This window comes from Carlito syrichta, unplaced genomic scaffold (genome assembly GCF_000164805.1).
Source record: "Carlito syrichta isolate Samal-C Ts95f unplaced genomic scaffold, Tarsius_syrichta-2.0.1 Scaffold317482, whole genome shotgun sequence".
Classification (NCBI taxonomy): Eukaryota; Metazoa; Chordata; class Mammalia; order Primates; family Tarsiidae; genus Carlito; species Carlito syrichta.
The window spans coordinates 127287-141160 of NW_007261578.1; the positions used below are offsets into that span (position 1 = coordinate 127287).

At 37.6% G+C, this 13874-nt stretch overlaps 1 protein-coding gene across 1 annotated transcript in view; it reads right to left on the minus strand.

Moving 5' to 3' along the window:
- Positions 1-13874, minus strand: part of NEK1 (NIMA related kinase 1) — a 159493-nt gene that overhangs the window by 122266 nt on the left and 23353 nt on the right. The window contains exons 8-10 of the mRNA XM_008074769.1: positions 9488-9688; positions 6408-6468; positions 1122-1273 (exon numbers count right to left, since the gene is read on the minus strand). Coding sequence (XP_008072960.1) covers positions 1122-1273; positions 6408-6468; positions 9488-9688 — 414 coding nt within the window. The remainder of the gene's footprint in view (positions 1-1121; positions 1274-6407; positions 6469-9487; positions 9689-13874) is intronic.

Here is a 13874-nt window from a genome sequence, read left to right on the forward strand (position 1 = left end):
GGGGGAATCTTCAGAAATGTGTTCCTCCTTTAGATGCTCTACCGCAGTACAAGTACTGGCTGCTTCCTCCCTCTGCTATTCTTGTATTTTTTATGCTTTGTGATCACAAGCCTTCTCACTTTATTGCTTATTTTGTATTTCTTTTTCTTTTTCTTTTTTTATGGAGATGAGGTCTCACATTGTTGCCCAGGCTGAACTTGAACTCCTAGGCTGAAGGGATAAATGATCCCATTTTGGCTTCAATGTAGCTGGGACAACAGGTGCACGCCCCATCATGCCCAGCTCTTATTCTTGCACTCTTTAGAGTTCTCTTTACCACTTAAACGTTAATTCCCTAAAAATAGTTAATAATTATTTATGTTAAATATTTCCTGTTCAAATTATCATGTGGTTTCTCTCTCCTGACTTGATGCTGACTTATTTATTTGAAGACTAATTTACAATAATCATTTTGAATTATTTAATGTTTTGAACAAAAGAATCATTCCTACTGTGAAGTTTCTCTCACAGCAGGGTGTACACATATGTATCTAAGCATGTGTGCATGTATATATATATGCATATGTAATCCAAAACAAAACAGGTCCTACATTTCAATGCATGCAGCTACTGACATAAATAAAATGCAAAATGCCTGCAGCTAACATTGTGCTTGGGATGTCACTTAAATACTACAGGCCTTAATTTTCTCATCTGAAGTATGACAGAGTAGGCTACCTGACCACATTCCTTCCAGCTCTATGAGTTTAAGCTATTTATTTGATTGTGAATTCTCAAATACAATGCAAAATATTCCCAGAATCCTAAACTTTTATCAAATATGTCATACGTTTTTACATCTTTTATGCACAAAAATAAATGGCTCTGTTTCAGTTGTTCAAAAATGATTTCATTTATGATTTCACTTTCCTTCTTACTGCACCAGGTATTTTATTTAATGCATCTACGTAACGTTGCTTTAGGACTCTGTCAGGTTCCTTAGTTTTGGAAGACTAATGAAGCAGAACAGCAGTGTCCCTGAGGAACTTAAAAACAATCCTACAAATATCAAGATGAAATTGAGCTGCAGTAAGATAATGTCCACCTGAAATCTGTTTCTAACAGTCTACAGATGATCGTACCTGTTTCTGTTTCTGCAGTGGCTTCTTTTCATGTGGTTTTTTATCTCCGTACTTCTTATATGTCAAGGGTATACCGTATTTAGCAGCAGGCTTTGTAATTTTCTGAGCAGGCACAACAGAAGCCAAGCTTTGTCCCGAAGCTGGTCTTTTAGCTATAAGAAAAGATACAAAAATTTTTTTTCCAGTAGTTCTTTAAAACTTTAATTTCAAAATTTTTCAAGATAGCACTTCATTTTCACAATCATTGCCAGCATTTAGAACTGTTAACCAAATATCTTATTCATTCCTTAGCATTTATCAATGACTTAACTATTTACACTAAAGCCACTTTTTGAAAAAAGCAAAAAGATGATGAAGTCTCATATGAAAAAAAGAATATCTCTAAAATTGACCATGGGTGATGGCTGCACATATCTGTGAATTTATTTTTTAAAAATTGGGCTCAGCGCAGTGGCTTAAGCCTATAATCCTAGCACTTTGGGAGGCCGAGGTGAGGGGACTACCTAAGCCCATGGGTTCAAGAACAGCCCTGAGCAACTTGGCAAGACCTCATCTCTACAAATAAATCAAAAAATTAGCTGGGTGTGGTGGCAGGAGCTACTTGGAAGGCTGAGACAAAAGGAACACCTGAGCCCAGCAGGGGTGGCCATGAGTGTGCCACTGCACTCCAGCCTGGGCAATGGAGTGAGACTCCAACTCAAAAAAAAAAAAAAAATGAATTGTAGACTAAATCGGTAAATTGTACAGGATATGAATTATGTATCAACAAAACTGTTAAAAATGAATTTCTAAAAATTCACATTTTAGAAATCACTCTCAAAATCAAGAGCAATGGTTAAACATTAATGGCATCACTATCAGCAGTTTTTCTCCTTCACAGAATGTTTAAAGGATAGCTACCCCTGCAGATTTGCTGAAGAACACCTTGAAACAGTCGTCACAACTAAGGCCTCCATAATGAGGCAGGATAGCTAGCACAAGTCAGACATAGATAAATTTCCCATAGGCAGGTTTTAGGAAGCATTCAGACATTCTAAAAATTACATTTTACTGCAGGCCAAGCTGCAGCCTACCCCACCCCATGGCAAACCAAAAGAAAACTCCATCAGATGTAGGACTAGGACAGCCCAACCTTTCAATTCAAGGTTTAGCATAATAATCACTAAGAAGCCAGGTGTGGTGGCTCATGCCTGTAACCCCAGCACTTTGGGAGGCTGAAGCAAGAGGACTGCCTGAGACTAGGGATTCGAGACTAGCCTGGGCGACTTGGCGAGACCCGGTCTCTACAATAAATCAAAAAATTAGCTGGGGGTGGTGGCATGTGCCTGTAGTTCCAACTACTTAGAAGGCTGAGGCGGAAGGATCACCTGAGCCCAGCAGGTCAGCTGCGGTGGCCATGAGTGTGCCACTGCACTCCAGCCTAGGTGACAGAGTGAGACTCTGACTCAAAAAAAAAAATAAAAATAATCACTAAAAACTTTCAGGTTCCCTGTCTAAGGCACAAGGCCAAAGACCACCCCTTAACTGAACAAAGCCATAGAAATTATAATAAGACCACCTTTTAGCTAAGGAACTTGGGTGGCTCAGCCTGTAATCCCGCGCCTTTGGGAGGCTGAGGTGAGTGGATTGCCTGAGCCTGCGGGTTCGAGACCCGCCTGGGCAACTTGACAAGACCTCATCCCTACAATAAAAATCAAAAATTAGCTGGGTGTGGTAGCATACGCCTGTAGTTCCAGCTATTGGAAGGCTGAGGCGGAAGGATCGCCAGAACGCATTAGGTCGAGGCTGTGGAGGCCGGGAGCGGCCACTGCACTCCAGTCTGGGTGACAGAGTGAGACTCCAACTCAAAAAAAAAAAAAAAAAAAGAAAGAAACATCTAGTAGGTTTCCTGCAAAAGATAATGTGGTCAGAAAAAGACTACCCCTCCATGTCTGTTCTCATCAGGAGACCAGAGATGTCAATCTCCAGAATGACGATAACCTAAGCTCCACCCTCTTTAGCATAGTAATCATTTGAAGATACATTAGGTCTACTGTAAAGAGTAAAAGATCCAGTTTCTTTCGCCTATAGACACCAGCTCTGTTATGTCACCCTTTCTTTGCTCCCTTCTTTCTCTAATAAACACTGTCTGAAAACTTTGCTAGCTGCTCTACAATTCCTTTTAGAAATGAGCCAAAGAATTCACAGGTTTTGTGCCACATCCCACTCGACATCAGTGAGACAGGCACCTTTATATATTGCTGGTGGAATACTACGCAGCCATAAAAAAGAACAAAATCATGAATTTCGCAGCAACCTGGATGGAACTAGAGTCTATAATACTGAGTGACCTCTCACAGAAACAAAGATCTGAGTATCACTTGTTCTCACTCATATAGTGGACCTTGAACATCCAACGTAATACTATAAGAAAATGACTGACAGTGGTGGGAAACTATGGGGGGGAAGATGGGATTAACGGTAGTCAATATCTGTCTGGGGATGGGGAGATACCTCTTATCAACAAGGGTGCCTGAACGAAGCATATTTGTATGCCTAACCCTTAACTGTACCCCACAATATCATAATAAAAAATATTGATTATAAAAAAAAAATAAAATAAATGTGTGTATATATATACACACACACACACTGCTGGTGGAAATATGACTGGGCAAACTTTCTGGAGGGCAATTGACATTAGGGATGTTATTTATTAAATGATTTTAAAGAAATAGGTGGAAAAACATAAAAATGTATACACAAGGATAAACCCTGCAACATTATGTATTTAACCTTTATTGAAACCCAGCTGAAGTTCAGTTTTAGAACAATGATAAGTTCAAGAGAAAACACCCCAAAGGAATTTAAAAAAAAATTCTACTATTGAATCACATCTCTGAGGGATATTAAGGGACGTCAGAGTATTAGTCTACGCAAACCCTATTTTCTCTCCTATTTTCCACATCTGTCAAGGTTCCCTTTGCTCAAACACCCCCAAAGCCTGAGTAGCAAGCAGTCTTTTTTCTTCCTCTTCCAGCCTGCTCCCTAGCTCAGGATTTTATCATGAGCTAAATAAATTAAAACTCTTCCAATAAGTATCCTTTCTTAGGAGGGGATAGGAGGAATAAAAAATTAATAGTTCATAATGAATTACTACCATTAAGCTCAGTTCTTCAAAGAAAATTTAAGAGCATCAGAAAATGTTCATCATACAATAGTATGAATTAAAAGAAACAAAACTTTGAGACAGCAGACAGGCTTCCTTTGCTGCTGTATTGCCCGTTGTTCCACTGCAACATATCTCGTCTTTAATAAATCTGCCTTTCTTAACTCAAAAAAAAAAACCCAATAAAACTTTGTTTATAACACAATCCTAATTTTCAGTCATTATGTGTTACATCATCACAGAAAAATATATAACGGGTGTTAAAAATAAAGAATTTCAGCTGGGCTCGGTGGCTCAGCCTGTAATCCCGTGCCTTTGGGAGGCTGAGGTGAGTAGACTGCCTGAGCCTGCGGGTTCAAGACCCGCCTGGGCAACTTGGCAAGACCTCATCTCCACAATAAATCAGGAAAATAAGCCAGGCATGGTAGCATGCGCCTGTAGTTCCAGCTACTTGGAAGGCTGAGATGGAAGGATCGCTGGAGCCCAGCAGGTCAAGGCTGCGGTGGCCGGGAGTGGCCACTGCACTCCAGTCTGGACGACAGAGTGAGACTCCAACTCAAAAAAATAAATAAATAAAATAAATAAAAATAAAAATAAAAAATAAAGAATTTTTATGTTTAAAAAAGTTTATAATGAATGCACATTTTGCATACAACTTAGTAAACTCTTTTAAAAATAAAAACATATTAGCCATTTGGTTGGCATCTCAGAGATTCAGAAGTATCTTTTGTTGATAACATGGAATATGCAACGTCATAGGATAAGATTTTCCAAACATACTCCAAATGCCTCTTGACCAAGGAACTAGCAAATATGAGGGAAAAAAAATCCCTTTAAGCATTCAACTGTATAACCAAATTAGAGCATACATACAGAAAGTTACAACAATTGTAACTTAGCTAAATGTGGTCATATAACCAAAGAAATACTGAGTACACCAGAAAAGGGGCTAAAGGCACAAGAAGACAAAAATGAAGATGACAGATATGAATAGCTCCCATCCACTTTCCAGAGAAGAGGAGAATTATTTATCTGATTTTTGAGCATTTTTGAAGCTCAGTGACAAGGCTGCCTAGAGCATGAAGTTTAATGTTAAGGGGCTGGAGGCCACTACGTATTTACTGGCCCATCAGTAACACCACTCCTGTTTTTAAAATGTACCATGATATGTTAGACACTTCATGCGTCCAACTTCTCTTACAATGAATAACTTTCTAATTCCCATGGAGGTTTATCCCTGTGGAAAGAATGTGCTAACACTGAATGTTTCTGGCTTTTGTGACAAAGAGTCTTTTGGTTAAGATTTGACTTCTCAAGCAGCTTGACTGACTGGAGGGATTCTGTAACTGTGTTTAGAGTGAGTTGACTTCTCTGAACTGACAGTATCTGCACAATGACAGGACGAGGCTAAGGAGTTTCAAGAAGGACTAAGCGCAGCCAGCCTTCTGAGAACGCCCTGCCACACCACTTCCAGCTTGGATAACTCACTTTGATGAGATGGTATTTATTTTTAGTAATTTATCCAAACTCAAATGGAGTAGAACACCCAAAGTACTATGCTTGAGAAACAATACACTCTTCACGTATGAAATAACTTTCACTGGTTTTATGAATCCCTTCTGAAATCATTCTATGCACAAAAAAATTAATCCCCTCACACAGATACACGTCTACACATACACACCGTATATAACCATGTCTACATGTCTACAAATATTCTTATGCCACTGGTCACATTATTTAAAAGGAAACCATTCCTCAATAGAGTGCTTGACACCATTATTTACTTTAAAAATTTTAGAATGTAAAGTATTTCTCAAAGAAAAATATCTTACATAAAGATTTACACCTAAATTGGACATTTATAATTCTTTAACAGTGTTCTCAAAAATCAGCTAAGCATTCAATAAAGATAAAAGATTTCAAGCCGTTTAGATAAGATAGACAAAAAACTTTGTTTTTAATTTATCAGAAAGTATAGTATATTGCCATGTAACATAAGTAATTTTAAGGTGCATTTCCTCTGTATTAAATTTATCCTACAATTGTCCCACTTTATTATATCTACATATATTTCTAATATAATTAGTCTTAATTATTGCAACCAGATGAAAGGCTCCATATTAGACTTCATTTACCTGGCACAGGCTGAGCTCCCACCTTTGAAAATGTTTTTAAACAAAATTCTTCTGCAATAAGCTTAGATTGAAAGAGAAAAAAAAAAGTTAAAAAAGACATTAAATTTCCAAAATAAAAAACCAACTCATTAATCAGAATACATTTTTTCCCTTTTCAGCCAAAATTATGCTGCAAACAATTGTACTCATTAAAACCAAGTAAACCACTCAACAAATTCCTCATGCTAACTGCCTCCCAATCTCACCAATTTACTTTCATTCCTTATCCAGACAGGCTGTCTTCTCAGATTAGTCTAATGTACCATATGGGCCCCCACACACTCCCTGCCGGTTCATAACTCAGCACCTTAACACAATTCTCTCGCTGGAATAAGCTCTCCGTCTATGTGCATTCACAGCTCTCATTTACTTCAAAACTACTGAAGAATCACGTCATTATCAAAAGAAGCTCTCTCAGAATAACCTCTCAGCTATTTTGACTTGGCGTCCTCTCAGTATCTCCAATGAGTTTGCACTTATAACTGGAAACATGTTATTGGATAAATATCTGAATATTCTTACAAAACTTAACAAGTATCTCTTTTTAATATTACTATAAACCCTCCATTAACTTGTTCCTTAGCATTTATGAAAACATTTTGAAAGGCAAAACTTATTTACATTTACTGCAAGTAATTTTATCTCCTTACTCCATTTTTTTCCTTCTTTAAGTGCACAACTATGATACCAACAAAGAGTTAACTCAGTTTAAGCTTTCTTTTTTCTTACTGGCTGGGGAAGGAAAAGGCAAGTGAGTTTTCTTTCTTTTCAAGAGAACTGAGGCCTGGTGAGAAAGTACTCCCACAGTCACAGTGGTCCAGACACTCCATGGACTAAAATGGTCATCTCTCCCACTAAGGAGAACAGCAGCTCTCAGGGTCTCCTTCCCGCAATATAAGCATCACCTGGACCTTGTTAGAAATGCAAGGTGTCAGGCTGCCCAGGGCTCCTGAAACAAGATTGTGGTGATGGGAGCCAGTGATGCACTCAGGTGACTGTGATGTGTGCTAAAGTGTGAGAACTAGGACAATCAAGGGTCAGTGTAAGGAAAGTTTGGCTCACAGGGAGCTCAGAGCAACTATGTGAATATGCTTTCTCTCCTGAACACAAGCATTTTTCCCTTTTTTTCTCAAAAGAAAACAGGTAGTTTATGATCTCCAGCTTGCCCCAGAATGAAGACTCTCTTCCACTATTTGAACATGAGTCATTCTCGCCTGTGTTGATTCTCATGCAAGCTGAAGAGCTTTATATGTATATTATATATTTATGTATATAACATTTAATATGTATATATTTATATATTATTTATTTATTATTTTAATTTTTTTGGCATTTTCCTAACCAGAGAAATTCCAAGTGCTCACCAACCACAGGTGGTTAGTGGCTACCATACTGGACAATGCAGATAAAGAACATTTTCATGATCACAGATGTTCTACTAAAAAGCACTGGTACTCCTAGTGAATTAGAACTAGGCCACATCCAGGAATAAGGTACCAAGGTGGGCAAGACTGAAAACTAGGCCCTATCAATCTTGGCTGACAGCATCAAAAGAATTTAGACACTAAAATCAGACCATTCCATTATAGTGATACCAGAAATAATAGCTCATATGCTGCAGTAAAGTTCATGCATTATTTCAAAATTACAGCTTAAAAAATGTATCATAAACCTTCTCAGGTTTAGTAGAAAATAAATCTGAAGAACAAAAGATAGAGGTTTTCATGTAGAATGAAATCTAAATGTTGTCTAAATAGTAACAAGAAGAGTCCGTGAATATACCAAACATGATGCCAAATATTCCATTTGTCAATAATCACAATCTGCCCTTTCTCTTTCCATATTATAAGTCGGGCTTGAATATTTCTTCTCTCATTGCTAGCTAATCAAATTCCAGAACTCCGGCCTTTAGACTGCATGTCCTGACTTCTGGTGAGGGGGAAAGAAAGCTCAGCGAGACTGAATGAAGTCACTGTTTCTTCTCTAGTATCTGCCAAAAAAAAAAACCCAGCAGCACACTGTATCATAAAACTGTCCTTGAAAATGTTATTCACAACAAAGGAGTCGTGTTAAGACACCCACATTTCAGGGCTTGTTGCTATGTCCTATACAAGTACCCTTCAACTTCCAAATTTTAACTGGCTTAAGTGCTTACTGATATCATTCTCCTGACACCAATAATTAAATCCAAATTTCTGCTTTCTGAAGAGTATCTGTGCACACGCATGTTCTGTTAAGACAAAAGGACATATGATACTTCCTTCTCCTCGTATGAGCATAAAAAGTTATAAAAGTATGATTTTGCTAAATATCTTATTTACAGAAGAGTTTAATAATGATTATTTAAATTAACAAAGGCCACACTAAACAAGAAAAGTAAAATAATTCCAAGTTCAGGTAGTCACATTTTTATAAATAACTTATGCCAACCAATTTGATTGCTTTATAAATATAGTCCAACTAAAATTCAACTGAACTAGTAAATATTTATTGTGCACCTATATGTGTGCAATAGAGAAAAATCATGAGTCAACCATCTAGTACACACATAAACAAATGGCTTCCTGTCATTTCCTGTCAAACAGAACATAATTACAATCATATAAGTTATGTTGACACTGACACATTTATGCCAGTAAGAAACCCACATGGGGATCCCTCTAATATTGTCAAACGTTTTGGACCCTAAGTGCTAAACACGAAGCGCTCTGTGTGCATCATCACTTCTAATTCTCACAACAACCAACTGTGAGAGAAGCATTTCCAACCCCACTGCTCACAGTGGGGGGGGTCCCAGAAAGGTTTCATGATCTTACAGTCAGAAACCCAGAGAACAGAGGACTAATGCACAATTGGAAAGCAAATTGGAAGAATAGGAGTCCCCTAAGAATGGAAAGGAAGTGATGCAGCTGCAGCTGGAGAAAGGCACCCCTTCCCAATCCCACCCCCACAGGGTTCTGCCGCGCCTTTGTTGACGCTGGAGGCCACGTCCTAGCTCAGCAGCTCAACTCTACTGTTGGACGTTAAAGGAAAAACCATACCTGAGGTGAGAGAAACTTCTCAATGCGTTTGGCTATAAAGCCTTTCTCCAATATGGAGTTGACAGATGGTCTATCCCCAGGATTTCTTTTAAATAACTGAGACAGCAAACTGCGGAGATCATAGGAATAATTCAAAGACACCGGTGGAAAAGTTCCAGATATGATCTTCAGTACCAGGTTTTTCATACTGCCAGCCTCAAACTGAAATCCAGAAAATACAGATCAACATATGTGAAACATACATAAACTGAAACTGAGAATATCAACAACAGAAAATAGTTATTTTCCTACCAATATAGAATAGAAATATAATCCTCTTCCAAGAAATTAGACTATGTTCCCAACAGCAAAGTTTAGTTACCTATAAATGTACTCCAAGGACAATATCAGCCCTCAAAAACTGAAATGTTATAACTTGCTATGAGTAATTTTTTCTTATTTAAAATACTCAAAGATGGAATATATGTATTAAACAGTTTATAAACAATTATAATAATCAAGATAGTAAAAGATTATGCCTAAGAGGCAGCAAAATTAGAGCCAAAGAATGACAAGGGCCAGGGGAAATCACCTGGCCTTAAGATCTGCTTTCCTGTGCCTCTGTTATAATGGCTAGAGTAAGAAATTAACTACAGAACTAAAAGTATTTTGGGGAAATATAATAAATAAGACTACTAATTACCTTCCTTTTAGAAAACTTACTATTATTATTATTTGTGTGTGTGTGATGCTCCTAAAACTATAGAATCAGCAATGTGGAAAATATTCCAAGGAGAGTACAAATTCTAATGGGAATACATATTTTAGGATTAAGCACAATGTAAACTCTAACTGAAGTAAAAACAAAACAGAGGCAGGGTAGCTTAAAATCTAAAGAGGACAAGCATAGTGGCTCATGCCTGTAATCCCAGCACTTTGGGAGGCAGAATCAAGAGGATTGCCTGAGCCCACAGATTCAAAACCAGCCTGGGCAACATGGCGAGATGTCATCTCTACAATGAATCAACAAATTAGCTAGGAATGGTGGTGCATAACTGTAATTCCAGTTACTTGGAAGGCTGAAGTGGAAGGATCACCTGAGCCCAGCAAGTGGAGGCTGCAGTGGCCGTGAATGTGCCACTGTACTCCAGCTTGGGTGGCAGGGTAAGATTCCAACTCAAAAATAAAAAATAAAAAATCTAAAGAAGAGTTCATTTCCAAAGAAGTTACTATTAAGTTTTTTATATCTCTGCTAAAATAGTATAGAGCAGTTTTAATGTCGATCTCTTCTTAGTATGTTCATCAAGAAAATAAAATACACTATAAATTAGGCACCAGTGATTATAAGAGTTCTATTAAATGTTGAGCTTTCCTAAATGGCATATAGCTTCTAAAAACTGGAGCAGATTCAACCTTACAGAAATGTCTGTACACCTAAATAGGAATCCTAAATGCAGAAAAGATAAGGTTCTCTATTCCCTTACTCCAAAGAACTTACATTGATCTCTTAATTGACACATTCTTTATTTAAAAAAAAAAAGGTCGGTTTCCTACGTTTTCTTCTACAATTCTTATAGTTTGAAGTTTTACATTTAGGCCTTTCATCCATTTAGAGTTGATTTTTGTGTATGGGAATAGGTAGGGGTCCTGTTTCAGTCTCCTGCATGTGGTTAGGCAGTTTTCATAGCACCATTTACAGAATAGGTTCTCCTCTCCACAATAGTTGTTGGCGGAGGCTTTGTCAAAGATAAGTTGGTTGAGAAATTGAGGTTTTGCTTCCAGAAACTCTATCCTGTTTCCTTGATCTATATGCCTGTTCTTGCACCAGTACCAGGCTGTTTTGATTATTGTGGCTTTATAGTAGAGTTTGAAGTATGGAAATGTGATAGTTCCTGCTTTTTTTAATTTTACTAAAGATTATTTTGGCCATTTGTGGTCTTTTTATGTTTCCACCTGAATTTCTATATTGTTGTTTCCAGGTCTGAGAAGAAAGATTTTGGTAACTTAATGGATATTGTGTTAAATCTGTAGATTGCCTTTGGTAGAATGGACATCTCAACAATGTTAATTCTTCCAACCCATGAGCATGGAATATTTTTCCATTTGTTTGTGTCTTCTTTGGTTTCTTTGAGCAGGGGGTTTTGTAGTTTTCATTGTCAAGGTAGGAAACACCTTTATGGAAATTGGAATAAGCAACCAATTCCTGATCAACTCTCCAAAAGTGCATGCCATAAAAGGTTAGATAGACAAATGGGACCTCATCAAACTTAAAAGTTTCTGCAAAGCAAAAGAAACCATCAAGAGAATAGAGAGAAAGCACACAGAATGGGAAAAAACAGATTTACCAACTGTAAATCTGACAAAGGCCTAACATCCAGGGTCTACAAAGAACTCAAATGTGCCAAAAGGAAAAAATCAAACAAAAATGGGCAAAAGATACGAACAGACACTTCTCAGAAGAAGACATACCAGCACCCAACAGATACATAAAAAAATGCTCAACCTCACAAATCATCAAAGAAATGCAAATTAAAACCACACTGGGCCACACTCAGAGGTTCAGCACTTTGGGAGGCTAAGGCAAGTGGATTGCCTGAGCTTGCGAGTTCATGACCAGTTCAGGCAACTTGGCAAGACCTCGTCTCTACAATAAATAAACAAACAAATAAATAAATTAGCCAGGTGTGGTAGCACAGGCCTATAGTTCATTCAGGATGGCCATCATCAGTAACTCATGAAACAACAGATGTGGGGAAAAAGGAGCTCCTCTACAGTGTTGGTAGGGGTGTAAACTAATACAACCTCGGTGGAAAACACTGTGGTGATTTCTAAAAGATCTAAAAATCAACTTTCCAAATGACCCAGCAATCCCCCTTCTGGGAATATACCCGGAGGAAATCAAATCACTCTGTAAAAAAAGATACCTGCACACGCATGCTTATTGCAGCATTATTCACAACGGCAAAAACATGGAATCTATTGTGCTGCCTACTGAAAGTAGACTGGATAAAGAAAATGTTTTACATATACACGATGGAATATTATGCAGTCATAAAAAAATTATAAGCTTCACAGCAACTCAGATGGAATTAGAGTCTATAATACTCAGTGATTTATCACAGAAACAAAGATCTGAGTACCACATAAGCGGACCCTGAACATTTATCATAATACTATAAGCAAGGGATTGGCAGTACTGGGACACTGCCGAGGGGTGGGGGGTACATTACATCAATAAGAGTATGCAAACTTAACCTGTACAATGACCACTTATGTACCTAACCCTGAACCGTACTCCACATCTTTAAAATAATAAAAAACAAGGGGGGAGGGGAAGGTTGGTAAATTAATTTCACGTGCCTCTAAACAAATGTTATTTAAGAGGAACCAATTCCAAAATACACAAGCAATGATGGCAGACAGTGTAGACAAAAAGATTTAAAAAAAACAAAACACCGATTTTAAACCTAAAGTAACTGTGTCACAGAAAATGGCACACTCCTTCAAATACAGATCTGATTACTCCCACTATTCATCACTTTGGCAGCCTGTGCTTCTTCAAATAAAAGTAAAATCTAAGACAATACAGCAAAAGAGTATGCAACCATTAAGAATGATGAGGAAACACACTCCCCAAACAACACCAAGCAATAAAAACAGGCTATAAAACTGCTTATACAGTGTAATCTATTTGGGGAGGGAAAAAATAAAATTCATTTTACAAACTAGTCTACAATAAAGCCTGGGGGGAACAACAAAACAGTACAGGTAGCAATACTGGCTAAAAGAATCACTTGTGATATTTATTTACTTTGTATTTTTATGTATCATCTGAAGTTTTATATAGTGAAAATACATTAGTATTTACTCAGTAGGGAAGTATGTTAGCCACATTCCACTCCAAAACCCGTCTTTAAGATTAAATCTACTTAGGATGAGACTCTCCCTTTTTGGTGTGTTACATATTATTTCAAAAAAGTCTCAAAAGTAAAAATTTTAAATACTCTGAATTAGTGAATATTTAAATTGATAAAATTAATCAATGAGAATGTTGAACAAAGTTCTTTAAATAACTTCACTTCTACTTGAGAATTTGCTAAAATGAAACTGGAAAAATTTGTTGAGCTAAAACATCAAATTCATAGTAAACTTAACATAAAGAAGAGAACAAATTTCTTTTCCCTATCATTAGAAGCAATTTTCTGGGCCCGGTGTGGTGGCTTACGCCTGTAATCCTAGCACTTTGGGAGACTGCTTGAGTCCAGGAGTTCGAGACCAGCCTGGACAACACGGCAAGACCCATCTCTACAAAAATTCCAAAAATTAGCCAGGCATGGTGGCATCCACCTGCAGTCCCAGCTACTCAGGAGGCTGATGCAGAAAGATCACTTGAGCCAGGATGTTGCGG